The 27917-nt window shown below is 39.4% G+C and overlaps 1 protein-coding gene across 2 annotated transcripts; it reads right to left on the bottom strand.

The window, feature by feature from the left end:
* Positions 1–44: 44 nt before the first annotated feature.
* Positions 45–27620, bottom strand: tango2 (transport and golgi organization 2 homolog (Drosophila)). 2 transcript variants are annotated; one of them, XM_034148800.1, is made up of 10 exons: positions 27468–27620; positions 26854–26914; positions 26512–26610; positions 18969–19057; positions 14907–15023; positions 13170–13287; positions 3416–3483; positions 3083–3236; positions 1843–1947; positions 45–839 (listed from the first exon to the last, which is right to left on the bottom strand). In XM_034148800.1, exons 3-10 carry the CDS (start codon positions 26565–26567, stop codon positions 719–721), a joined length of 828 nt encoding a protein of 275 aa, XP_034004691.1. In that variant the 5' UTR covers positions 26568–26610; positions 26854–26914; positions 27468–27620; the 3' UTR covers positions 45–718. The 2 variants fall into 2 exon arrangements, with proteins under 2 accessions (XP_034004691.1, XP_034004692.1); XM_034148801.1 differs by having other exon boundaries at positions 3083–3233.
* Positions 27621–27917: the final 297 nt, after the last annotated feature.

Here is a 27917-nt window from a genome sequence, read left to right as displayed (position 1 = left end):
CACCGTGTCTTTGTGCTAACAATCATTACATAATGAGCCAACAGTGAGTGTTTGAATACAATGATTTTATTGACAAACAGTTGTAAAATGCATTATTCTACCATGATCAGTGTCGGAAAAAATATCCATTGTTTGAACCAACGCTGAGGCTACTGTTGTGCAGGGTTTGGGCATAGTTAATTTGTAAAAGTAGTTTTAATTTGTGATAGTTACTGTGAATTTAAATCAAAATCACACATTCTGTAGAAAAATACTGGAGATCCAATGATTTCCCAATGTGTAAAACAGTCTGGAAATTGTGCAAAGTGTATATTCACTACATATCACACATTTAAAAGAAGTGAAAATAAGAAACCAACAAGATTAAATTATATTACAATTATCGGTATTGATTGCATTTGAAAGCAGATCACCAGCGATCTGTAACAAATTAGCAACCCAACCCTGCTGCTTTGTAAAATGCACGTTAAATACATTTTTCTCCACAAAATGTTCTTTGGCAAACTTTTAAATAAGCACACATTTTCAAAAGATGCATCTTAACTTAAATCTAGAATAAGAAATACATATCACAGATTTTAATGAGGACGCTAGTGTCGACTAGCTGAAGAAAAAGTGCTGAAGAGACTTCATGTTCACACAGCTGCTGTAATGAAGTGGGGGGGGGGGGGGGGGGGGGGTGCAGAAAGGCACAGAGTGGGTTTCCTCCATCACGTCTTCACACCTCCAGTTTGAACTGGAAAGAATTGGTGCTCCATTTGTTCGTGTCACAGGTGGGCATGGTGCGCTCTGTGAAGGTCACGTTACCCGCTGCGTCTATCAGGATAATTGTGTTGGTCCTTAAGGGGGCAAGGAAACAGGAAACAAGCAAACATACACAAGGAATCACTAACAGAAAATACTAGAAGACACATTAAAGAGCACAGGCAGGTGGCAGGATAACACTGAGGACAACTGGGATCATTTAAAAGTCAAATTGGAGGTATTTAGTATTTAACACCAGGAAATGAATATCCAATTATAATCATGGCAAATCGCCAACCTTTACAGCGAATGAAGATTTAAAGGCGCCCTATAATACACATTTTCAGGTTCAAAGTTGTATGTAGTGTCTCTACTGGGACATGTCTCCATGCTTTAATGTTCAAAAAGCTCTTTATTTTTCTCATACTGCCTGTGCTGCAGCACCTCTTTTCACCCTCTGTCCGAAATCTCTGAAGGGAACACTGGGATTTTAGCCTTTGCAGACCATTTACATGCACATAAACCAATATAACACATGCACTACAGGAAAGGGAAGGTCCCCAAAAAGCATACTCATGCCCCTATTATGGCTCACAATATGTTTACTACGTCACTGAGTTGGAAGGGGTAGAGATCAGTTTGAAATGTCAACAGCGCCTGGCTAAAGGACACTCTTATTTGTTAACACCACACACACACTTGTAATGGGTTGTTTCCGCTGATTGTCACATGGTGTGGTTAATGGTATTGACGGCACCGGGTGTATGATGTGGAGGTTTAGTGGCATGACAATGGGGGTGAGCTTAGCTCCGATATATTTTGTTGACCGTATGATTCTGTTTGTTTATTGTTTTGATTTACAATATTAAATATCCTTAAAACGTCGAGTTCAGTACAGACGTTATTATTTACACGCGTCACATCAATGAGCGAAGTTTAGCCTCAGAGCGGCCGTATTCAATGGGAATATAGCCGCCACACACTGACCCTGTGACCTTTTAGACTCTGTGTACGAACAGCTCTGTGTTCTCCGTGTCCCTGTGAGTCACCCCTGCTGAGAGAGGACAGAGAGTTCTGGTGGAGGTGGAAGACACTGACCTGGTGCCGTAATGAGGGGTGCGGACACACACTGCGGACTGAGCCTGCAGGATGGGTTTAGTGTAACCAAAACCCTGGCTCTCCTGAGCTGGATCAGGAGCGTTCCTGTTCAACAAACACATAAAACACCTCTTTAACAAGTGTTATGATTTAGCAAAGAACATTCTGTTACAGCCCACATGGAGTCAGAGGTGGGAAGTAGTGGAGTACAAATACTTTGTTACTGTACTTAAGTACATTTTTCTGGTATCAGTACTTTACTCCACTACTTACGACTTTTTACTTTCTACTTCTTACATTTTCCAAACAGGCTGGTTCCTTTAGTTTGAATGTGTGTTTGGTGGCGTGATCATTATTATTTAGAGTCATTGCGTGCCTATTGATTTGAACACGATCCGTGTATCCATCATTTCCTGGTCTTCTCTAAAGAAGAGGGACCAATGAAAACGTTGTCATGTTGCCGTTGTTCAGCATGGAAACATTCATGAGCTAACAATGACATTATTGTTCTATTAATATAAAGGGAGGTCAGGTACTCTTTAAAACAGCTGCTAGTTATGGGTACTTTTTACTGAAGTACATTTCAAAGCCCTCTTTACTTTTACTTGAGTAAAGAAGTTTAGTCAGTACTTCTACCAGAGTATTTTTAAACACGAGTATCTGTACTTCTACTTGAGTAAAGGATGTGTGGACTTTTGCCATCTCTGCATGGAGTATAGATGTACTGTATACAAGTCCATGATCAACCAATGCATGATATCCCAAAAGTATGTAACGTACTAATAATACTTGCACAATTATGTCGTCAATCTGCCTTGTCCTTGTCCTAAATGTCAGTCCTCACCTCAAATGAACATAGCTGTTTGCAAACTTTCTCTCAACTCTCAGCTCACTAAAATCTGTTTCTGAAAATATCTCATGCAGAAAATAGGTCATGCAGTTGAGTCTTGATGTCTTTTATACATAAAGCAGTTCCTTACACACTCATAAGGTTTTTTTTTAGTTGACATACAGTACTGAATGATGCTAATAAATGTTTAGTTAGAAAAAGAGACAAAATACAATTTGAGATTTCACACTCTGCTGCAACTCTGTGCTCTCAGTTGGTCAATTCATTTTAGAATTGTGGGTCTACATTTTGTAGGATTGGCCATTGGTTCTTTAAGTTATGAACATTTAATGATTCAATATTCATTTGTTGAGAAATTAGGCTGTTCATTTTTTAAGCTTGACCACTCACAGTTCCTCGTTATTGAGCACGGTCAGCAGCTCCTGCACGAGTCCATCGCAGGACAGCGCCTGGTCGCTGATCACGCTGCTGAAGTGACGCTTGCCTTTCAGCAGCTTCCTCCATGGTGTGTCCAGCAGAGAATTACTCAAGCCATAGATTCCTGCTGAGGCATAAAGAACAAATACAATATATACTCTCTAGTGAGCTCCGATGGTGACCATGGGAGGATAAAGAGACAATCTGAGAGCAATTATCATCATGGGGACGACAGGCGAACATGGTAGGTTGAAAGATATGATGTGAAAGGATAGTTTCTACAGCAACCGTAGTAAAAACACAGACCTGCTTTCAGATGGATGGGTTCAGGGCTGCCTCTGTTTCCATAGTAACACACAGTGTCTTGTTTGGCTCTACATGGGACACAGGAAGAAAATGGAAAATTACAGATTGCAGTCAGTGATTATTAAACATGTAAAAATGATGACGGCTGTGGTGAGAGTCACAATGATGGAAATAGACGCAAATACAGTAAATATCTTGTAAAATGAGTGCTCAGGGGTGAAGAGCAAACAAAAGTGCACCCTGCCGTCTTCTCCAATAATTGATTTTGGTGGAAAATAGGAATTGAGAAGCTATTGATTTGAAGAGGTAATACAAATGGGAAAATACCTAAACCATTCTGCTCATTTTCAGGTTGTTATTTGTATTTTACGTCAAAAAGCTCTTTATTTTTCTCATACTGCCTGTGCTGCAGCACCTCTTTTCACCCTCTGTCTGAAAACAGAGCCCAGTCTGCTCTGATTGGTTAGCTGGCCGGCTCTGTTGTGATTGGTCAACCGCTTGGAGATTTCCTACAATGTGTTGGAGCGCTAGCCAATGGCAGCGCAAGTGTTAGATAGTGATGTAAATATGGAGGCGTTTCAGGCAGGGGTGGGGGGGGGGGGGAGTGTGTGGAAGAGAAACTCCCTCTGGAGGGAACACAGGGATTTTAGTCTTTGCAGACCATTTACATGCACTAAAACGTATGTAACACACTACCGGAAAGGTAAACCCCACGGAAATCATAATAGGGCTTCTTTAACAGCAGCATTTAAATCCCTCCTCAATGTTTTACCCCTTCATTTATACTCAAAATGAATGCAAAAAATTAGTGCTACAAACAACTTTGACTACCACAAAACCATTTAGTCGTGGTGTTAGATCTCTGTGTAAAATCCTCAGTTGGAGGGAATTTATTCAGTCTGAGAAATCTGTCTGACATCAAGGGCATCTGTGACGGCTTTGGTTCAGGAGTGAATATTAAATTATGACCAGATCCTTTGAACCGGCAGGGGAATGGTTTTTTTTATGTCAATTTTTTGACAGCCATATAGCTGTGGCATCAGTCAATCTGAAATGTGGCGCAACACTGCTTCAACATCTACAGGGAAGTTTCCCAGTCAAAAGCTTGAAAGACAGGAAGGGAATACGCCGCTGGGCTCAAAGCTCTGCCTCAAACTTTATTTTATTTCTGGTTTTAAAAAATATGAAATACATATAAGCCTTTGGATAATATCATCTTTCACCATGACCAGGAAAACCAACTAACAAATATTTATCATTCATAAGATGATTAGAGCCGTCAAATAATCGATTCGCTGATACAAAGGAAATTCAATCGCCACCGTTTTGAGTATTAAGATTAAAAATGTTAAAGCCACTTAAATGTTTGCAGCTTGTCTCTGATTTATATATTACCATGAATTGAATATCTTTTGAATTTGAACTTTTAGTCTGACATAAGAAGCAATTTTAGGATGTCACAAAGGATATTGTATTATGATAACTTTTATAAAACTGATTTTTAAATTGCTTCAAAAACAGATTACACATTAAAATTGTCCTTATTGTAATTGCGTCTCGTTTCCCTCCACTAATTATAAAGGCAGCAGTGAGAAATGTAATCTGTAGGTGGAAATACACACATGATCACATGCACTACCAGGACCTGTACATGCAGTATTATCACTTCCATCCCCTACAAATGATCTGTGATGAACTTGTTTACACACAAACAGTCGCCCGTGTGCAGAGGTCATCCTTTATTGTTTACACAAGCGCTCCTCTGTATTTCCCTGAGCAGATCGTTACTAAACGCAGGACAATACAAGTCCAAGCAGCTGTCAGAGAATCCTAAAAGCCGTACACCATCTCTCCGACAACAAATCAAAGAGCTTAATATCGTTTTCCAACTTGTACCCAAACACAGTTAATCAGTCTGAACAAACAGCTGCTTCGCCTGTGTTTCTATGGCTACTGTGAACACAGCAGCACCGGCCAGTGTTGACTCTGTTGATAGCAGTCGCTCCTCACTCATGCATGAACACAGCAGAGGGGAACAGATGGCACTGAAACCTGGAGGGAGACTGAAGAATCCGTAAAGCTAAGTTAAGGAGGTATTTTGGAGAGTCAATGAGGTATTTTGGAGACTTAAGAAGGCTGAATTCTGGGTGGAAAAAGTTGGAATGCTGGGGGGAAAAAGTCTGAATTATGAGGGAAAAAAAGTCTGATTTCTGAGAACTTTCTTTGAATTATGAGGAAAAATCTGAATTATGGGACAAAAAGTCTTATGCTGGTTTGTTTAATAATGTCATGAGTGATTTCTGCCAACATGGAGAATTAACATGGAGTCAAGGAGGTATTTTGGAGACTTAAGGTGGTATTTTGGAGCATTAAGAAGGCTGAATTCTGGGTGAAAAAAGTCTGAATTATGAGGAAAAAAGTCTTATGCTGGTTTGTTTAATAATGTCATGAGTGATTTCTGCCAACATCTATATCAAATAATTCCCAGATCCTTTAACCTTTACAAGCAAATTGTGTTTATATACACACTTTCCTTGTGATATGCATCAAATCGCAGTAGTAGCAAGCGGAGGATTTGCAGAGAGATTGGCTGTATTTTGTGTTTTTTGAAAACCAGCTAGGGTATCGAAAGTCCCGTCAGGTGGGCTGAGGGTTGATTTGGGCTGAGACGAGGAAACAGCGGGAGGTGGGGGGCCACGGGGCAGAGAGAGAGAGTCGAAAAAAACAGGCTTTTTCAGATCTCAGTTAGGGAGGTTAATCAGTATTCTGTCTGGGAGACGATCTAATGAAGAGTCCTCTGTACTGAGGAGCAGTTCCCCATCGCCAGCTGTGGTGGAGTTGCCTGGAGATGGTTGGATGAGCTTTCCACATCATCAGTACTGAATGTCGATGGGGATATCGGTGGGGGCTCCTGGGTAGAGACACGGTGTACTTTCGTACCCTATCACACACAAATCTGCATGTACAAACACATATGCAGTCCTCAAAGGAATGGGAAGGCCCTTTGTCCAATACTTTGGTTTCTAACTTTCAAAATAGACCTTCAAAACTCGTCATATTCCTATCAGAGAGAGATGCAAAAGTCATTGTTTTTTGTATTGTTTGATTGGTGGAAAGAGAAAACAATGGACAATGGACTTTTAACATATGATTTGCTACATGGTGCCTCAGCAGCAGTTTGATTGTTTTAGTTTGTTCTTAGTTTATGGACAACTTGCTTTTGATTTGATATTTTTGATTTAAACAAATATTCTCACTGAGAAGGTAGTTGTATAGTTTGCAAGTTAAGCAGTTAGCAAAAAATATATCTGCAGAAGCATTTGGACAAATTGTTATTTGGGCCCAGAATGCTTCCTCCAAATTTGGTGTTAGTTCATTTTTTTCCATGCTGGCGTATTGGCTCCATGGCTGGCAAAGAATCATCATATCAAAATGTCCCTTTTTTTAATACTTTGGTTTGTAACTTTCAAAATATACCTTCAAAACTCATCATATTCCTGTCAGCCTCAGCTGTACTTTGTGCTAGTTCAAATGACAAAACATAAGCATGCTAACTAAGAGGATAAACAAGATGACATCTGGTAAACGTCAGCATGTTAGCATCGTCATTGTTAGGCTGCTTTTACACGGGAACTTTGCGTTTATGCACAGTATGCGTTTACAAAAAAGTCTTCCGTTCACATGCATTCGTTTCATTTAACGTGTCTGTTCAAACGAGACCGCTGGAAACGCTGTAGTACATATGCCGGGACTGTAAGTGGCGCTGTAACGTCCGCCACAAAATACACCAAAAGCAGCGAAGAAGACCCCGGAGCAGCCCGGAGCAATGTTGCCATGGCTACCCTTCTGTTTATGCCCCGCGGTGGATTTAGCAACATGTAGTGGTTCATGTAATTCTCCATGTCCACTTGTTGCTGATGGTTGTGGTAGAGGAGCTGTAGATGTTGCACTAACATCTGTAGCATGGTCGAGCTGTAGATGTTGTACTAACATCTGTAGCATGGTCAGTAGCAGTAGCACTAGCAGTAGCACATGCTACAGCAGTGAGCAGCAGAGGCGGGGAGAGGTGGGGCTATCGTTATTTTTTCAGGAAATATTCGTATAGAGGCGATTACACGGACTCGTTTGACCCCCCAGAGAGTTTCGTTTGCAAATCTATCCACCTTGGGACCCGTTATCGTTTGTGGGGTCCGTTTGTTACGGCCTCGTGTAAATAATAGGGCTATACGTAAGAGAAACTATGCAGATACAAGCTGTTTCGTTCTCGTGTAAATGTGGCCTTAGTCTTGATATGTTGACATACATAGTCAAACATATAAACTTGATTCTACTGACATATCCACTTTTTTTCAACATCTGCTACCATATGCGACCTCAAGGTGACCGCTGACGTGATAAACAGAATACCATAATGTTCTTATATATCTTTGGTAGAGAAATCTTATCACACCTGACCTAATAAAGTGATCCTATCAAAACAAGTCTACATGCGATCAGACAGACTTTCATGGAAAGAAAATAGCAGAAAGAATATAGTGGGATTCTGATCTCCTGCTGAGGAAAAACACAACACTATGCTGACAATCGTAAAGCCAAAATCAACATTATTTGGATTTTCTGGCAGTTTTTGCACATCTGGAATCACTTTATGAACAATTCAGGCTACATCTTAACTGTTAGGTATGAGCACATACTCCTAATTGTATCCATTACTAAAGAAGATAATGTAATTTCCTAATAGGTGGTCATATTAGCACTTAGAAAAATATATTCTTAGTTGTTCCTCTTTAAAATAGAGTGTAATTTATGTGCCTAATTCTCCACAGCTGGTCTTTTTCTGCTTAACCCTCCTATTGTCTTCGTTTCCCCCCTTACTTTGGTGTTCGTGGTCAAATTTGACCGGTCCTGTTTTAACTGCTATTACATTAAAACAAAAACCATTAATCATCACCAAATGTCATTTAACACCCTTTCAAACTGTAAATATTGTATCAGACTACTGGTATACATGAACAACTGCAGTAAATATACAAAGAATAGACATTGAACATGTATTGTGTGTGCCAGGTGTGATCCATGTGGGGGGATGGGCACATAAGAGCGGGAAATGTATCAAATTGTTCTGTGTGTGTTTGTGTGTGTTTGTGTGTGCCAGGTGTGATTCACATGGGGGGATTGGGCACATAAGGGGGGGGGACACAACTAGAGTATGTGTGTGTGTGTGTGTGTGTGTGTGTGTGTGTGTGTGTGTGTGTGTGTGTGTGTGTGTGTTCTACCTGATCCGTATGGATACTAATTCCTTTTCTTTATGGGGAACACCATGGGTGTTTCAAAGTTGACTAAATCATCCAAAGTTCAATGAAAGTGGTGATCAGCAATTGTATATGTTCAAATGTCTACTGTGAAGGATATCATAAAGCCTTAATGCAATCGAATGTAAAACAAAAAAGTTATGATTGATGAAAGTAGTAAATCGGTCAGATTTGACCCGAAGACAACAGGAGGGTTTTAACACACATTTGTGCCAAGAATTAGAACACATGGCTCGAGGTCATAGTGTTGAACGTCTAAGTTGTTTTTAATAAAGCAGCCACACTCTGCATGACTGAGAGTGTATTTCGTAACATCAGAAGAGATATTCATTAAAATGGATAATCTCTGGGCTTTGGCTTTAAAGGGAGAGCGACTTGAAATGGGATCAAAATCAAAATGTATAGAAGAGTCGGATGTAATGTTGGAGCCTTGAGAACATCAAGCGCAGAATATTGGAGTCACATTTTTTATATTTATGGTATTAACTCCATGTAGGGATGGCTCAGTAGCACTATGTTCTGGCAATCACTCGCATGTACAAATCAACCCAACATGGGTATAGATGATTAATCATTAAATTATTAATCATTACAATTACATGAATCATGACCAGACTGAAACATTTAAAGCCTGTGCTGTTCATTAATTGGAAATCATTTGTACTTTTCTTGATTATTTCTACGTTATTTCTACTCAACTACATTTCAGAGGCAAATGTGGCACCTTTCATTAATTTAAACATTATATTAGTTACTTCTGACTTACAAAAATGACAGGATAATTTGATATATGATATGATGCAGTACTGTACTACTAATCTACAGAGTATTTTAAGTATCTAAAATGTGTTCTACATTGAAAAAGATACAACATTGAATGCTCTTACATGTATTTGTTAATGATAAAAACTGATTATTATATATTCTATAATAATATTACGCTGTGAAAGGAGCCATACCAAGTGCTTTTGATACTTAACCTACTGATAACACTTTTGTGCTTTCATTAAAGTAACTTATAAAATTCAGGATTTTTTGTATTTTTTAACATGTGATTGTTGATTTAAGGCGTACAAAAGGAAAGGTTTCTTTGTCTTTTATTTATATATGATTACATTTAAAAAAAGATGTTCGTACCCTGAATAAAAGTAGATATATATGGACAGTCTAAGTCAATTAATGAAGCATAAAACGTATTATTAGACTATAGTTTACTTACTTTTCTTCAGTTAAAAATCTGAGTACTTGTAACCTCACAACACACGTTTATGGAAGGTAACCACACTGCCTCAAACGGTGAAAACAGCTAATGTTTAAAAATGCTGGGCACATGTGTCCTCGTTGCAGCCCCATAATAAATCATGCTGCTGGTTACAGATGAATGAGGAATCTAATTGTAATGTAGTGGCCCTCTCTATCCGCCAGATGTGTCGTATTGATTTGAGAAAGAAACTAAATGCCTTATTTCCTCTGAGCTGCAGGGCAGTGGAAAACAAATAGGCTGGTAATGACGGTGTTTATTAAAAATATGCTTGCTTTGTGTCACTTTGTGTCATCCAATCTGCAGTGAACGTCCGGTGGGTATTTGAAGAGGGAAATGTTCACCCCTCTGTTCAGTGAGTTCAGCCCCAGAAGACAATCCCAGTCAAAAAGGAGAACATATGGCAGTATCACGGCGTAAACACATGGTTTGTTGTGGCTTCGCTGGTGTCTCATGAGCGTAGGGGGGACGGGGGACGGTATTCTTTCATTTAAAGAGGAGGCGCAGCTCCTGGTCTTAATAAGGACATTTGCATATCTTGTTGGTTTCAGCCGATCAAAGGAACAACAGCCGAGCCATCTTTCTGCTGTTTAGTCCTGTTTTCAAAGGCTGAAATAATAATGGCTTTCCTGCTGAGATTTTGTGCTGATAATAAATACCTGGGACCAAGAAAGAGAGTACTTGCAAGTTTCTTTGGCAATGCAAGAAAATAATTGCATTTCACTGCTTCGTCTGTCCACTAAACTGCGAACCCAAACAGCGATTGTCCATTTAATGCCTAGTGAACATAACTAAGTACAGCAGGTCTGTTGAGCGTTGGATTTCTTTGTTGTGCATGTGGCTTTATGACAACACAGCATTCAAAATAAGTGGATGGTTGTGTGTTTTCTGGCCTTTAAAAATAACCAAAAAACAGTGCTGAAGGAATGAGTCCTACAAGTTACTATTTTTGCACTTTTAGGGTTTCCTCGTCTCAAAGTCAAATTTTGTTTTAATGTGTTTTTGGTCTGAAGTGCCTAAAAAAGGTCTGGGCTTATTACAGAAATGTCAAGACTTTCACATTTCTGCCTTGTGACATAAAATATGTTGTGATTACCCTCTGGTTAATGTCTGATGCTTTTACATGTCTTAAAAAAGTGTCTAAATTAGACTACTAACATCATCACACCGAACATTTGCTCTCTTTAGCTCAGTGTTGGTCCGTTGAAATCATGCGACTGTGATTTAGTTGGTTTATAGCCTAATGTTAGCTTTTAATTGTGGCGACTGCATATACGTTTTAAAGATTCATCCTGCTGAGTAAAACCTGTAAGCAACAAAAAACCTGCGTTTGCCACAGACCTTATGTTATGCAATACTCCAAAATCCAATGATCAATCCCATTGACTTTTGTCAAGGGAGCGCCTGTGAAGCTACAAAAACACATCGTCACTGCACACAAATAAGCGTCTGGTAACGAGAATGTAACCTTTTCCTGAAACTAAGGACCAGCTGTTTTGATAAACTGCATTTAATTTGTCATATTGCACGTAAGAAACAATGAGTAGCTGGCATAATATTTTACAATACAGCCGAAAACAGAAGTATTTTTCGACCTGTACCAGCATAAGAAAACACGTCTCTAGAGAAGATCTTCCTTGTTTCCAGGATACTGTACATGGATCATGACACGTAACCCCACTGAGGATTACTCTTTCCTCCCCTGCCAGGGATATGGTTTGGTACAGTAGTGGTGTGTGTGTGTGTGTGTGTGTGTGTGTGTGTGTGTGTGTTGTAGCTGAACCTCTAACCTCTTCCTGGCAGAAACTGAGAGCCGTTTCAATGCCAATGTGCACAGGGGCCTCTACCATGACAACTATCTTGGGTTGCACTGATCCCACTTCGATTTTTCTCCCTTTATCAGATCACCAGATTCAGGCTGGTGCCGCAGAATGAAGATGAAAAATGTAAAAAAGCCATTGTTATTTTTCCGTGCCGTCTAGATTTTCTTTGTCTGAAACCTGAAATATGAACAGGTGTTCCTTCTGAGATTTAAAGCTGGCTCTTTGACAGCTCAGCACCTCAGACTTTCTTTCCCCCCGTTCTGCCTGCTTGGCACTTTAGAGATGAAGACACTGCCTTTGTGGTTTCTTTCCAGAGTGAAGCCAGAACTCAGAGGCACGGATTTATAGCCTGTTTTCAAACAAGTTTCTAAAACGCACACAGTGCAATAATAAAAAAGATCTTCATCCAACAGCCTCAAGCCCCCAGGAAGTGCACCGGACTCTGATGAAAATATTCGTTGTGTCCAAACGGCGGTACTACAACTACCGTATCAGTCCGTGACGTCACTGGGCTCAGAAAGACTTTTCCCCATTGACTAACATTGGGAAAGAGACGTCTGTAAATCAGCGGATATTTTTTTTTAAAATAAACTGCCCAGTATGAACTATGTTATAGCCCTTATTAGAATCATTCGGTCCTTAAAGTTGTAAAATGCACTAAAAGCCGAATCTAGATGTATTTTCTGTCTCCATTCAATCTACTGAGCCGAGAGTGGGAGCTCGGGGGGCGGGGCTTAAGGGGCGCATGCTCTGTGAGCGCACATACGGGTTCTTCTGCTCTGACAGCTAGGCATGATGGGTAATCTGTGACGTTTCGCTCTCTCAAAAGTTGGGCCATTTTGTCCTCATGAGCCAATGAGCAGCTCTCATACGAGACCCCGCCTCCCACGCTGTATCCAGTTCTTATTATACATCCATGAACAGCCTCAGGTGGCCATATTGGACATTTTACCAAATATATGTCCAACAAATCTGTAAATTTAACACACTTTTAAATCAGTTTTATCTTCGAATGGGCCATAGACTCAGATAGAGTTCTCTTCCTCTCTTTACATCTACATCAAAGCGGTATAAAAACAGCTTTGTTCCAGCAGCCATCGCACAAATTACCAAGATGTAGCGGCGTTGCACAGCTGCTTTGGAAGACACGCATATTTATTTATCAATTTACTTGATTGTTTCATCTTTGTACTAGTGGTTTATAAATGTGATGAAGCTCGGGGTCCTCTTTTCAAAGATGGGCCTGTTATCTGTGTCGTTTTAAATCGTGTGTCATAATGGACCCCTTGTCTTTTAACTGCAAACCAAATCTACCTACGGGTGCAAATAAAATAACTTAAGCCTGATCTTTGACTCACCTGAACTCCGCAGTGAGGAGGTTGAAGCCGTTGTACAGGTGGCCTTCTGCAGACACCTTCTTTAGGTAGGAGTAGCTGTCCACATCCCTGTCCATAAGGTAGTTAGACACTAGAAATCCTGCAAACAGACAAAAGTAAAGAAATAGCTCTTCTATTAAGCACTCAATAAACGCAGCCTGGTTGTTAATAAGAAATGAAAATATAAATAATACAAAAGATAGATATGTTAAGCTTGTAGCACAACAGTCTTCAAAATGTAATGAAATTGCACGAGTAGACTATAAGGAACAGTTATCATATTACATTACATGTCATTTGTTAGTCGCTTTTATCCAAAGCGACTTCATTCAGTACTGTGGACAATCCCCACAGGAGCAATTTGGGGTGAAGTGTTTTGCCCAGGGACACAACGACATGCAGTGGGACTCAAACTTGCTACCCCCTGATTCGAAGTCCAGCTCTCTATCCACTGAGCCACAGCCGCCCCCTCATATAAATCTGAAGTGTAGGCAATATGCAAGATTGTGCAGAATATGTGCAGACTAAAGGTGCATTTTATCAGTGAATTTATTTTAGACTTCTTTAAAGGTCCCCTATTATACTGTTTTTCATCAATATATTATAGGTCTCAGATATATACAGAACATGTCTCTGAAGTGTTTGGCTCCAAACACCAAACAGATCATTGCAGCGTCCCATAATCCCCTCTGTTTCAGCCGTGTTTCAAAAGTGCTGATTCTCTGTCTGTTACTTTAGATCAGGGGTCGGCAATCCCTGGCACGCGTGCCCACCTTAACCAGTGGCACACTAGGAATAAGTGGAATAAGTGTACAAAATATTTACATTTTATTTTCGGATCCTGAACGAGACCGCCACCAGAGCGCGTCTCCCTGTTACCTGCAGAAAAAAGCCATGCACGCAACGCAGCCCCGCTCTCTTTAACTCCAGTCGACTTGCTGCTGCAGGAGCGCGCCGGCACTTCACAGATTGCAGTAGGCTACCCATAAGGAGCTGTACAAATGCCGCAGTTTTTGCGTGCCCGTGTCTTTAGTTGAAAGCCCAGTGGCGATCTGCTCATCTCCCATCGAAAATAATATCCTACACAGGGGCGGACTGGCCATCTGTGTGTTCTGGAGAATCACAGAACGGACGGTCGTCATTATTATTTTGCCGTTTAAACCAATTATTTACATTTGTTTAAACCGCATCATGTAAGTTGCGCTGACAGGTGAAAGAGGTCCACACACTGCTTCCCCGCAGCGAGGCTCCCCCCTTCCCTCTCGTTGACAGTTCAAGATCGCCGGCACACTGATCACAATTTTTTTTTTTTAAATGGCACTTCATATCAAAAAGGTTGCCGACCCCTGCTTTAGATGAAAATAAGGAGCCACTCCCCACGCCCCTCTGAGAGATATTTGGTTAAAAAGAACACAATGGTGGACTAGGAGGAGATTCAGGTGATAAGGTGTGGGGGGGGGGGGGGGGGGGGGGGTTACCTTGGTTGGTGATTGGCTAATGGTTACACAAGCCAAACAAACATGACATCATAAAGTGGCCAAAATCTGATCAGCTCATTTTCAGACAGGTTTTTATATAAATGGATCAGGACAAAAAGTGAGCGAATCTTTTTTCCTGAAACTTTCAGAGTCTCTTTACACAGAGGGGACACATGTTGATGTAGAAGAGACATGAAGAAGTGGATTTTGCACAATAGGTGACCTTTAATGTCGTGCTCACCTCTGCCCTGAGCGTCAGGGTTTTGTCCCTCCATGTAGTTTGTGATGGCAGCCATTTTGCCTCGTTTGCTGATCCCCAGCCATGACCCTCCTTCTCTCCCACCCTCCAAGTCCAGGCCTGGGGAACACAAGAGAACATTTGTTATCAAACGCAGCGGCATGAGACTTCATCTGGAGGTAGAATACATGATAATGCTTTTTGTAGCCATCTAATAAACACGTATAAGAGTTATAAATAACTATTGGATAATGACTCTCATAGTGTGGGATTTACTCCATACTTTTTCCTGTAACTGTTACTGTTGTTTTGTTCATGTATTGTGTCTTGATATTTGTCTATGTTGATGCTACACATGGAGCTGCTGTGATGAAAGTCAAATTTCAGACTTGATCTGACAATTATCGTATCGTATCGTATCCACTTGGTAATATCCCATATTTTCCTTATGCAAGTTTTACACAATGGTTTAATAACCCTTCGTTCAAAACAGTTACATCTCCTTTAAGGATTACAATGGGTCATTTTTAACTGGCATAATTTTCAAGATGTTTCCTAAGATCTACCTTTTTATCAAATGATAGACTTCTAATTGGGTAACTTTAATTGATTGATAGCAATTTACGAACAATAATAACTTTTTATTTATCTAATTTGTTCCGTTTAGTTCATTGTCACGGTTTATGGCTTTTTCTTCAACGTCATTGAAGTCCTTTGAAAGCCTTATACAAGGAGGCTCTGGGTGTTTGGATGTGAGGATTGTATATATATATATATTTCAGATCTTTTCTAGCTAGATTTGTGTTGTTATAAACTCTTACACAAAATACATTTCCAGGGTGATACCACTGGAGTTTTTTGTTCATTTATCTTAATTAAAATTGGAGCTTTTCTCTCAAACAAGTTCCTATTTCTACAAACATTGGTACCAAAGTTACACAATTCTTTGGAGGCCATTTCCTAGAAAACTGTAACTAAATTATATACTTTTAAAAAGAAATAATGAACAAAACCTTAATGTCATAGGTTATCTCTTCTCTGTGAAACATTTGTGTTATGACAGTCAGAAACATCCTTGTGAAGGAAAATCTGCAAGCCTTGCATCAAAATGTCCTTGCTTTGAATGCAAAAGGCTGACAAAAGCAGTTAGAAAACACTCTGGACTTGAACTAGCCTGCATTAGGAAGCATGTCATTGACCTGTAACAAAAACACACACAGGAGTATACTTCGATGTGTCTTCTGTAGATGTAGAAGAAAATAAGTGAACTCAATACATCGATAAATCTCAGTCTTTCCACGTTCTTTTTCTTTGCACGACATGGAAAAGGTGTAATCAGAGATAGAAGTAGTGGAGTACAAATACTTCGTTACTGAACTTAAGTACATTTTTCTGGTATCAGTACTTTACTACACTACTTATATTTCTGACAACTTTTTACTTTGACTTCTTACATTTTGAACACAAATACCTGTACTTTCTACTTCTTACATTTTGAACACAAATACCTGTACTTTCTACTTCTTACATGTTGAACACAAATACCTGTACTTTCTACTTCTTACATGTTGAACACAAATACCTGTACTTTCTACTTCTTACATGTTGAACCCAAATACCTGTACTTTCTACTTCTTACATTTTCCAAACAGGCTGGTTCCTTTAGTTTGAATGTGTGTTTGGTGGCGTGATCATTATTATTTAGAGTCATTGCGTGCCTATTGATTTGAACACGATCCGTGTATCCATCATTTCCTGGTCTTCTCTAAAGAAGAGGGACCAATGAAAACGTTGTCATGTTGCCGTTGTTCAGCATGGAAACATTCATTAGCTAACAATGACATTATTGTTCTATTAATATAAAGGGAGGTCAGGTACTCTTTAAAACAGCTGCTAGTTATGGGTACTTTTTACTGAAGTACATTTCAAAGCCCTCTTTACTTTTACTTGAGTAAAGAAGTTTAGTCAGTACTTCTACTTTTACCAGAGTATTTTTAAACACGAGTATCTGTACTTCTACTTGAGTAAAGGATGTGTGTACTTTTGCCATCTCTGCATGTAACACACAGGAGTTTACACTTCAATGTGTCTTTGTGTAGATTTTGAAAGAAAATAAGTGAACTCAATACATCGATAAATCTATGTTTTTTTCCACGTTCTTCTTCTTTGCACGACATGGAAAAGGCGTACTGCACATCTCCTTCACTTCCTGTGATCGATAAGGACAGGTCCATTTACCCTGACAGTGACCAAGAGAGACCAGCGCTCCCACTCCTCAGGGGGAGGAAAGAGAGCTTTCCTGATCCCACTGGGAGCTATAGCTTGCTTCCCTTTTCGTCATGCTATGTCTCCTTCAGCCTCCCCCCCCCCCCCCCCACAGATAAGGCAGGGCCATTTATTCCTGTCACATCGCATAAAAGCAGCCATCAATTAAGGGCCCACTACTGGAGTCCTGACCCCTCTATTACCGGGGGGGGGAAGCAGACCGATGAACAAAGAGGCTATCTGTGCATTTCCTCCTTCAGCAGAAAAAAAAAAGGGTGATTGATTTCCTCTGCTCGGCTGTAAGGTGTATTGGACATCAGTCAATTAAATATAGTTCACTGCGGGTGGGGATGTCCTGTGACGGAACGGAGGAGAAGAGGTGGAGGAGGTGGAGGAGACACATTTCCCCTACATTTTTAAAAAGGCTTTTAGTCTGGGATTGAATTGGGAATCAAACGCAGCTAAAAAATACAAAATATAAGTCGTAAGAGAAATATGTTTTAAAGTTTCACCCTAGACTGCACAATTGTGATGATTTTGAGTGATATTGCGATCCACAATATTGGAGCCGTTGTTCATTGTGTGATTTATTTAAGAAGATAATGTTCAAAACAAAGATATTTTTCAAGTTAATTTTAGACATCTCTGCAGTAACACAAGCCTTCATTCAGAATAATATTGACACATATTTATCTCCAGAGACCCACCCATTCATTTTTGTCCTCTGTGGAGCACATTGGGTTTTGGTCCATTACTTTGAGGTTATACATGCCACAGCATTAAGTCCAATTGTACTCCACAGAAGACATCCTGGGCTTTTCAAACATATGACATATGTGGGGGTGTGGCTTTGAAAAAGATCATTTCATTGTATTTCAAAATGGCGTCCATCAACACAAGCACTATTTATAGAAAGAGAAATGGTAAATTTGTAATTTTGTAATTACCAGTGTTGCGAGTTCAATATTTTGATTAATTATAAATCGTCTTCATAGGGTTTTGTTCTTGTGTTTTTGTATTGTTTTGTTTATAACTCTTTACCGGTTGTCTCTTACAAAAAAGCGTTACAACAATACAGGCTAATTAGTTGAATAGAAACAAAGCCTCCAAAACACAACAGACTGGTCTAACTTGCTTCATGTTTACTTATTATTTTAGTTCCTCATTCATTTCCCTAAATGTTATTACCCCTCCCTGCCAAGGAGGTTATGCTTTCAGTTTGGTTTTCTGTCAGCATGTACAATCGTTGATCTCCAGGAAACGTTGTGGAAGGTATTGGACCACAGAAGAAGAGATTACATTTAGACTAGAATAATTAAAAAAAAAGTGTTGCCTACATTGTGAAATAATATAGAATAATAATATATATAGTAATTTAAAATGTTGAAGGGATCCTATTAACTGTGATGTTTTTTCTTATTGAATTCATATTATTTATTTGTTGCAAACTGGTATTGTCATGTCATTATACTTCTTGGTATTTCATTTGTATCTCTTGCTTCTACTAAATAAAACAAATTAATAAAAACATTGCCAGATGAGGCCCTTGTGCTGCATTTATGTGGTGTTCGAATAATCCCAAAAAAATGTATATTCTGGGAAAGTTGTCATCCATGTTGTTTCCACATTAGCTCATAAACACACCAAAGGGAGAAGAAGGACTTCCCATCTCAGGAAATAGGACCTTCCAGAAGCACATGAATGCACCTTGGACGAGGTCTGTGCTCTCCAAGTCCCATTCTAGTTTAAAATGCATTTGGGAGGAAGTGAAAATGGTTTCCGAGCTGGACTCAAACTCACCGCTGAGGATCTCGTTGTTATTCGCCCAGAAGTCTGCAGCTTTGGACGGCCGGACGTAGAACTCATCTCTGTTTGCAGCCAAAATCAGCCTGAGGAGGTTCAAAGAGGGAGTTCAGAGAGAGGGTTAAAAGTGTTCTCTTATGTCCCTTCACTCAGGGAGTTTAGTGTCGTTAGTCCAACAATCTGAGTCTCCCCCTGGCTTCACAAAGACCTCGGATGCGTCCAGGAGTTATCTGATACAGTAACATAACAAAGTGATTGAGCAGGAGGCGGCGGATACAAAAGGTCGAGGTGACATGAGTTCTTTGATGATGAGAGGATCAAAAGAGAGGGAAAGCTCAGGGACAAGCCAATTTAAAACGTACAGATAATCAGCCTTTTAAGAGAGGGATAAAGAGAAACACAACTTTTGATCAGAGTTTCCCAGAGTCAGCGAACTAGCTGTGTCAGTGTCATACAGCAGCTTGGTGAATTACTTATTTCCTCTTCAGTGCATTTGAAAAACAAACTTAGAAAACTGGATGTGGACCAAATTCACAATACAGTAAATATCACACTGTTATAGCAACACTGATGTTATGATATTAGCTGAAGTATCCACATTGTACAAAGTTTAACAGGACATATTATACTAATTTCCAGGTTCATAATTGTATTTAGTGTCTCCACTGTGACATGTCTCCATGCTTTAATGTTCAAAGTGTGGAGAGAGAGACACTAAAGATAACTACACTGGTGCAGTGGGTTGTGCGTTGGTGTTCGGATCAGGGGAGCACATGTTCAAACCCCACTGCAGTCAGCATGTCGTTGTGTCCCTGGGCAAGACACTTCACCCCAAATTGATCCTGTGGGGATTGTCCACAGTATTGAGTATGTAAGTCGCTTTGGATAAAAGCGTCTAACAAGTAACATGTAATGTAATGTAATAACTTTTCGGGCATTTGGCAAAATTGCATTATTTTGCAACTACAAATAAATAGTCTTGGGTTTGAATATTTCACTCGTCCTTCAGTTGAGAGCAAACAAGCCACCAACAAATATAGAGTAGATGCCACTGTCACAAAGTGTGGAATAAGATCACTTTTTTCAAACTCAAAGATACTGCGCATCTGCTTGTGACGGGTTAAAACTATTAAGAATAAAGAAAAATATATTTATCCGTGACAGATGTAGAATAAAACAACTTATCTTGTCTGCACCTGTCAGTAACCTTTCCATCTGTTTTTATTGCCTAAACAAGGCAAACATTTACTGCTACAAACACAAATAAACATCCTGAACAAGAGAGTGATCTGATTTAAATAAATCACCTTGACCGTCACTCTGTTGTCTGCCTGTCTGTTAAGTGCTGTGCTGCTCTCTGACCTGCATTATTAATCACAGAGTCAGTGAGCATTATCTCCACGGACATTAACAACTGCACGGTGACCTGTATCTAACGCATCAGCAGACATTAGTTTCTGCAGACCCTCACCAGCAGGTCACTACTGACAATGATGTAGACAGGAAGTGAAACATCATGGAGTGGCTATGGTGGAAAAAGTACACCTATTGGCATCAAAATAAACTTAATTTACCAAATGCAAAATGACTGTTTTCATCACAGCTATTAGAGATGGAGCTTATTTTAATGACTTTATAAATTGCTGCTGGATATCTTAACCTATATATTATTTTTGACTGATATTGCAATTACGTTATCATTCACGATATTGGAGGGATTGATCGTTTTTTAATCCTGACTCTTAAAGGTGGGGTAGGTAAGTTTGAGAAACCGGCTCGAGTGCGCTAGAATTTGAAAATACACAACCGGAGAAAATCTGCCACTTCCTTACAGAGCCCCTCCTCGAACACACACGAACGCGCACATGACCAATGAGGGCACGAGATAAGTTTGTGCACAGATGGAAGGCTGACAGGCAGGTAGGCCATCCAGTTATTTTAGCCGGGCCGGCTCAGATGATTGGTCGTGCTTTTTACAGTATTACGGCTTCCACAGATGACATTTTTTTATGGATTTTTTGTCAAAGCACTTAAGATATTCATTGCTATCGGGATGTTAAGAGCATTCCATGGAATATAACAAAAAGTGTATCTCGAGCCGGTTTCTCAAACTTACCTACCCTACCTTTAATATCAATGAAATATATATCAATGATCACCGTGTGAATTTTAAGATGGTATGTACTAAACAAATAGGTTTTTTATTTTAGGTCTGAGGAATACAGAATCCAGAGATTTTGGTACAAGTTTGATCAATTGTGCATCCACAATTTACGGTTTATTTTAGCTAATAACTAGATTTTGTGAAGTAAATAAAGCTGTCACATAAATGTAGTTGAAAAGGGTTCGATTGAAGTACGTTACTGTCATGATGAAGATGATCGCTCACTATTGCAGCATGAGACTTTCTTAAAACTCATACATTCATGTATTTATGGCATGCTAACATGTAAATCCCAAACAGACTGTTCATGCAGCTTTGTCAATAATACTAATTGTTGTACATTTATAGAATTAGAGTTAAAAGGTCATTTAGATATGGATTTGAAGTGACTGTTATTTTGTATATATTGATTGTTGTGCTTTTATTTAGGTCTTAAAGGTGGGGTAGGTAAGTTTGAGAAACCGGCTCGAGATACACTTTTTGTTATATTCCATGGAATGCTCTTAAGATATTCATTGCTATCGGGATGTTAAGAGCATTCCATGGAATATAACAAAAAGTGTATCTCGAGCCGGTTTCTCAAACTTACCTACCCCACCTTTAAGACCTAAATAAAAGCACAACAATCAATATATACAAAATAACAGTCACTTCAAATCCATATCTAAATGACCTTTTAACTCTAATTCTATAAATGTACAACAATTAGTATTATTGACAAAGCTGCATGAACAGTCTGTTTGGGATTTACATGTTAGCATGCCATAAATACATGAATGTATGAGTTTTAAGAAAGTCTCATGCTGCAATAGTGAGCGATCATCTTCATCATGACAGTAACGTACTTCAATCGAACCCTTTTCAACTACATTTATGTGACAGCTTTATTTACTTCACAAAATCTAGTTATTAGCTAAAATAAACCGTAAATTGTGGATGCACAATTGATCAAACTTGTACCAAAATCTCTGGATTCTGTATTCCTCAGACCTAAAATAAAAAACCTATTTGTTTAGTACATACCATCTTAAAATTCACACGGTGATCATTGATATATATTTCATTGATATTAAAGGTAGGGTAGGTAAGTTTGAGAAACCGGCTCGAGATACACTTTTTGTTATATTCCATGGAATGCTCTTAACATCCCGATAGCAATGAATATCTTAAGTGCTTTGACAAAAAATCCATTAAAACATTTCATCTGTGGAAGCTGTAATACTGTAAAAAGCACGACCAATCATCTGAGCCGGCCCGGCTAAAATAACTGGATGGCCTACCTGCCTGTCAGCCTTCCATCTGTGCACAAACTTATCTCGTGCCCTCATTGGTCATGTGCGAGTTCGTGTGTGTTGGAGGAGGGGCTCTGTAAGGAAGTGGCAGATTTTCTCCGGTTGTGTATTTTCAAATTCTAGCGATCTCGAGCCGGTTTCTCAAACTTACCTACCCCACCTTTAATGTGTGCATATGTATAAATGTGTCTTTTGATTGTGTGTATATACATATTTTGATGTATTTGTTTTTGTATTCGGGATTGTGGGAAACAGTATTTTGATCTCTCTGTCTGTACACACAAACTGAAAGATTGACAATAAAGTTGACTTTGACTTTGATTTAAAACACCCTTTGGGCAAACAACACAAGCCAGACTATTAATTAAAGACCAATAAAGTGTATTGACCTCTTTAAAAGCTGCATGTTCCACTTAGACTTGGCGACGGTCCGCGCATTAATCACGTGTGGGTGCTCGGATCAAACCGATAAACCAAACTGACCTAATAGGGGTCGACGTCTGTGCATCAAAGGCTAATGATAGCATGTTCCTGAGGCACTATAGCCACCGCTGCTCCAACAAACAAAGCTCACACTAATGATGCTACACCAGCATCTGCTGTGTGATCCTGAGGGGAGGAATCACATGCGAGCAGCTCCATGGCAGTAACAGCTGCACTGTGTAGGAGGCATGGTGAGAAGAGAGAGGTATCAGAGCTCTTGAAGAGTGAACTCTGAGTCTTTGTCTCTGCAGTGAACACAGAGCTATGTGGACTTGGCAGCAGACACTTTAGCTTTGCTGTGGCTTTATGTATCCAAGGATATTCGGGATGACATATGGAATCATTTTATAACATTTCTGAGAGCTCTTGACCTTTAATCTTGCAGTAGCATTATTTTAAATTTCAAATTAATCCACTATTTGCTCCAATACAAGCTTTTTAGACAAATATATGGAATTAAATTAACTTTGTAGATATATATTGACCCTAGAAAGCCTGTTTTGGTGACATTTCCCTCTAAGGGCAAGACAAATCTAAGACTATCCCCTTAGAAAAATCTTAAAAAGGCACCCCCTCATCCCCTTTGTTAACATTTCAATCAATACCTGGATGTAGGGCTGTGCAATTAATCGTATTTTAATCGCAATTACGATTTTGGCCTGCCACAATTACTAAAACAACATAATCGGAAAAAACAATTATTTTGCTTTGCTAGGCTGTGACTGCACTGCAACATATTTGATCTAATACATTTTGGTCTAATGTATTTGTATTTATCATATTTATATATGTTTAGTAGCTTGTGGAAGTGCGCTCCAAAATATTTGTTGATCTTGTTTATTGGTATTTATTATTTTGATATTATTTATTTAAATGTAGATATAAATGTATCATTTATTTAATTTATTTTTGTATTGGTTTTTCAGTTGAATTATACGTTCAGGGTAATCAACAGTTAAAAAGATACTGTTCAAATTATTATTTGTATTTGTTTTAAAGTTCAATAAATGGATTATTTCAAAGTCAATGAATAATCGTATTTAATAATCGTGATATCAATTATTGACCCAAATAATCGTGATTATGATTTTTGCCATAATCGCACAGCCCTACCTGGATGTCTATGGAATCATCATTATGTTATTTGATTCCATAGACATTCAACAACTAAGCAAAGATAGACAGCTAAACAAAACATGGTTTGATCCTAGGCTTTTATGATCATTTGACACTTTCAAAATATGAAAAAATAGTAAATTCCCCCCTTAAAAGTACAGTATCTTAACTATCTATTTAGCGAAATCACACACATTTAGGCTATTTATGTAATCTTCTTTTGATAACTTATTTCAACCTGTTCCCTTCAATTCACTGAGTGTCCCCTGAAACAGTTTGGAGCCCCTGGGGATGCTGCCTCCCACTTTAAAAACCTAGCAGCTCTAGAGAAACCATCAGTAGAGGGTGAGATGAATCACTAGATGAGTTAAAACTTTAGTAAGAGCATATAATATGGCGCTATAGAAAAGGTCATTAGGATTCACCCTTTGGGAGAACACTGGATATCTGTTACATATTTCTGACTGGATTCAGAGGTGCTGCAGGCAGTTTGAGAGAAATAAAGAGCTTTTTGAACATTAAAGCATGGAGACATGTCACAGTAGAGACACTACATATACACCTGAAAATAAGCAGAATATGTCCTCTTAAAGCCAGCTAAGGTGAAAATGTCAACTTGCTTACAGCACAAGGCAGATTCCCACAGCATACTGCCAAAGGGATAAAGAATTTATTGCGGTTGTTAGGTCAATCACTTCCCTCTGTTTGGTGCTATGAACACAGCAAGCTCTAGGGACTGTTAGTGAAGCTGGTGACATTAAAGGAAGTGATATAATTAAAGGTCAAAACCACAATACAATGCGGGTGGACTGATTGCAGAACTGCTTCTATTCTGAGCCAGTTTGAAATGCAGAAATCTCAGCATGTGGGTAATCATTGAGTCATTTGTGCTGAACATGAACTCATTTACATCCCGTAGGTATTCTCCTGTCATTTTTGGCATGGGGAGTGTGATAATTATTCTGATTCAACTTTAATTGTGTCTTAAATTAAGTATGCTGAACATTCCTTGTGATTTACACATGGCTGCAGCAGTAGAAAATGACTTCTGCACATTGTAGTCTATATATAGCACTATTGTTACCACATTAGGACACAGTGTGTTTCACCTTTCCTCAGGTTCAGGCCTGAGTCAGGACTCATAACACACCTCTGCTGTGATTTGTTTCAGCGGGGTCACCCCCCCCCCCAGGGGAGGACAGAGATGCACTATGGCCAAGTTCACTCTCAAGCTCAGGGGGATTATAATGCACGCCCTAACTCACAGGGACTTCACATAGAGCACTAGTTAGCATTTGCTGCTTGGTAGGGCACATGGAGGTTGTGCAAACATTCATTCAGTGCTTTAAAGGTCCCCTATTATACTGTTTTTCATCAATATATTATAGGTCTCAGATATATACAAAACATGTCTCTGAAGTGTTTGGCTCCAAACACCAAACAGATCATTGCAGCATCCCATAATCCCCTCTGTTTCAGCCCTGTTTCAAAAGTGCTGATTCTCTGTCTGTCGGGAAATATTGAAATGCAGTGCTCGTTTAGTTTCATCAACAAAATCACGCATAATATTTGTACATAAAAATACAGCATGACATATTGGGGATCTTATGGAGAAGTATCGTCACTAGCGCTTTCACCCCGGAGTACTTTTCCCCCCGAACTAGGCCGATAGGGGGGGGGGGGGGGGGGGGGGAGATTTGGTTTCACACCAAAAAGGACCCCCAGCTAGTCCCTGGCGAGGTAGTACTTTCCTGGGGAGGAAATGGTTCGTGGGTGTGTCGGTCACGCTAACAATTTCTGATTGGCTGGGCGAGTTGCAAACCACGCCCCCTAAAACTCCGAAAAGTTTTGTGAAGCCGCCATTTTATTTGCTCGCATTAGCATTAGCATTAGTCCAGCGCACCAACGGAGAGAGACTAACTTATGGCAACACAAAAGAAAACATGGGAGCGGTGGAGTGATGAGGAGGTGTTGGCGCTTCTGGCGATTTACTCGGCAGCTTCTACTGAAGCCAGTCCCCAACTCCAAAGAAGAAGTGACGTGAGCGGCTTCATTTGCCTAATCGTCCCTCTGGGACTTATTCCGGTGAGAACGCGATCTACTAGGACAGTTCGAGGGACTAAAGAGTTCGGGGGGAACAAGTACCGGGGACAAGTACTTGGTGTGAAAGCGGCTATATAAGCTGAAAGGTGCTTGAGGTGTTTGATCCCTATCTTCTGCCGTTTGACACTTAAGATTTATGAGATTCTATCTAAAAAAAGACACCATTCATAGACTGCCATAGTTAGCCTGTGGCATATAGGCAACTCATTTTAATCAAGAACTCTTTATTTGTGAATGTTCGCAATGATGCTTTAGATAAAGTAACGTACTGTAGCTCTGATTGCAACTAAGATACATTTTCACATGATGTATTTAATGAATTTCCGGGAGCAAGATCATGCACAGAGAGTATCAACGTTTTTTGAAAGGGTTATGTGCTCACCTGTAGGCATTTTTGGAGGCAGGCCGGGGGTCAAACTTGAAGAAAATTATACACATGGATGTTTTGGGGGATTGATGACAAAGTTTCACTCAGTCATATCTGAAGAAGAGAGAGAAAAACAGGAGACAGTGAACAAAAGTGTTGAAATTTGTTGTGAAACATGTTTTGGAAGACCGGTTAGGACGTGCTCAAACTTTGCAATAACAAAAATGTAGAAAACCACAGCTAAAGTTCATCTTAACTGTCTGTGTACAAAGATAATATATCTGAGTAAAGAATAATTGGAAATGTTCCATAACTTTAGCATACAGTCATTGCAATACATGTACTTAGCATACTTACACAGTGTACTTGGCTGTAGGACAAACAAATGGACTGTCCTGAGTGCATGCTGTGTGTACAACTGTTAACAAAAGGTTGAAAAAAGCAAGTGTTAGGCATTGTATCACAAAGGTTTACTATCTTTATCAACACTTTTACACAACGTAATGAGTGCAAAGGTCGTCATTAAGCAACAGGAGTTCAAAGGCTAAACCATGACTTAAGAGATCATTATAAAGTGTGCTTTGTAGGGTACTATACATATCCCTACTATCTCGCTAGCAGCCTGTAGCAAACGATACTTGATATACAATCTACTATAATTGCATGTTAACGGTCTAATGATTGTGCGTAAAGCCATTTAGGCAACCATTAATGGTGCGTAAAACCATCAACTAACACTGTGTCAAGGTATTAATAGTTGTCCTATATCAAGATGAGCCATTGTCTGTTCTGCATGTGTTTGGTAACAAACCAGCCTTGCATTGCACCACTAACAGTGTTTAAGTACACATAATATATGTCTAGTTTTGCATCTACCAGCAAACATAGTTTCAACCTGGTGACCTAAGCTAGCGGTAGCATTTTCTAAATCAATAAAGTTATGAAACAACAAGCTGAATTAAGATACTAACCTTAGATATGCAAGACAGATAAGATGTTCATTTGCTAAGATAATTGTTCAGCAGCTGTAGTTTACTGGTGTGTTGTATCAGCTAGTTCACTGCACCTTTACACGCTGTTGTCAACTAAAAGGAAGTGTTCCTATTGAGTGATCTCGATTTGTGACTCGCCAACATCTCAAGCGGGTGGGAATACTGTGTTGTCCCTTCACCCGCTCACACCGGCAATACACATGAACAAAACGAGCGCACTTTCAACACGGCTATGAAGTCTGCTGCGATTGGTCAGTTTACAAGTAACACCAACGGCAAGCTAACGGTAAACAGTTGCGATTACATTTCCGGTTATTGCAAAATAAAAACATCGATAAAGAAATATACTTAGCTGGAATTATGGATTCAGGCTTCTTGAGGGCAACATTTTAGAACAAGTTATTTATTTAATAATTGTTAATTATGGCT

Source organism: Trematomus bernacchii, unplaced genomic scaffold (assembly GCF_902827165.1).
Source record: "Trematomus bernacchii unplaced genomic scaffold, fTreBer1.1, whole genome shotgun sequence".
In the NCBI taxonomy this organism is placed as follows: Eukaryota; Metazoa; Chordata; class Actinopteri; order Perciformes; family Nototheniidae; genus Trematomus; species Trematomus bernacchii.
Note: the sequence above shows the minus strand (reverse complement) of the source record. Positions and strands in the feature narration are given on the sequence as shown.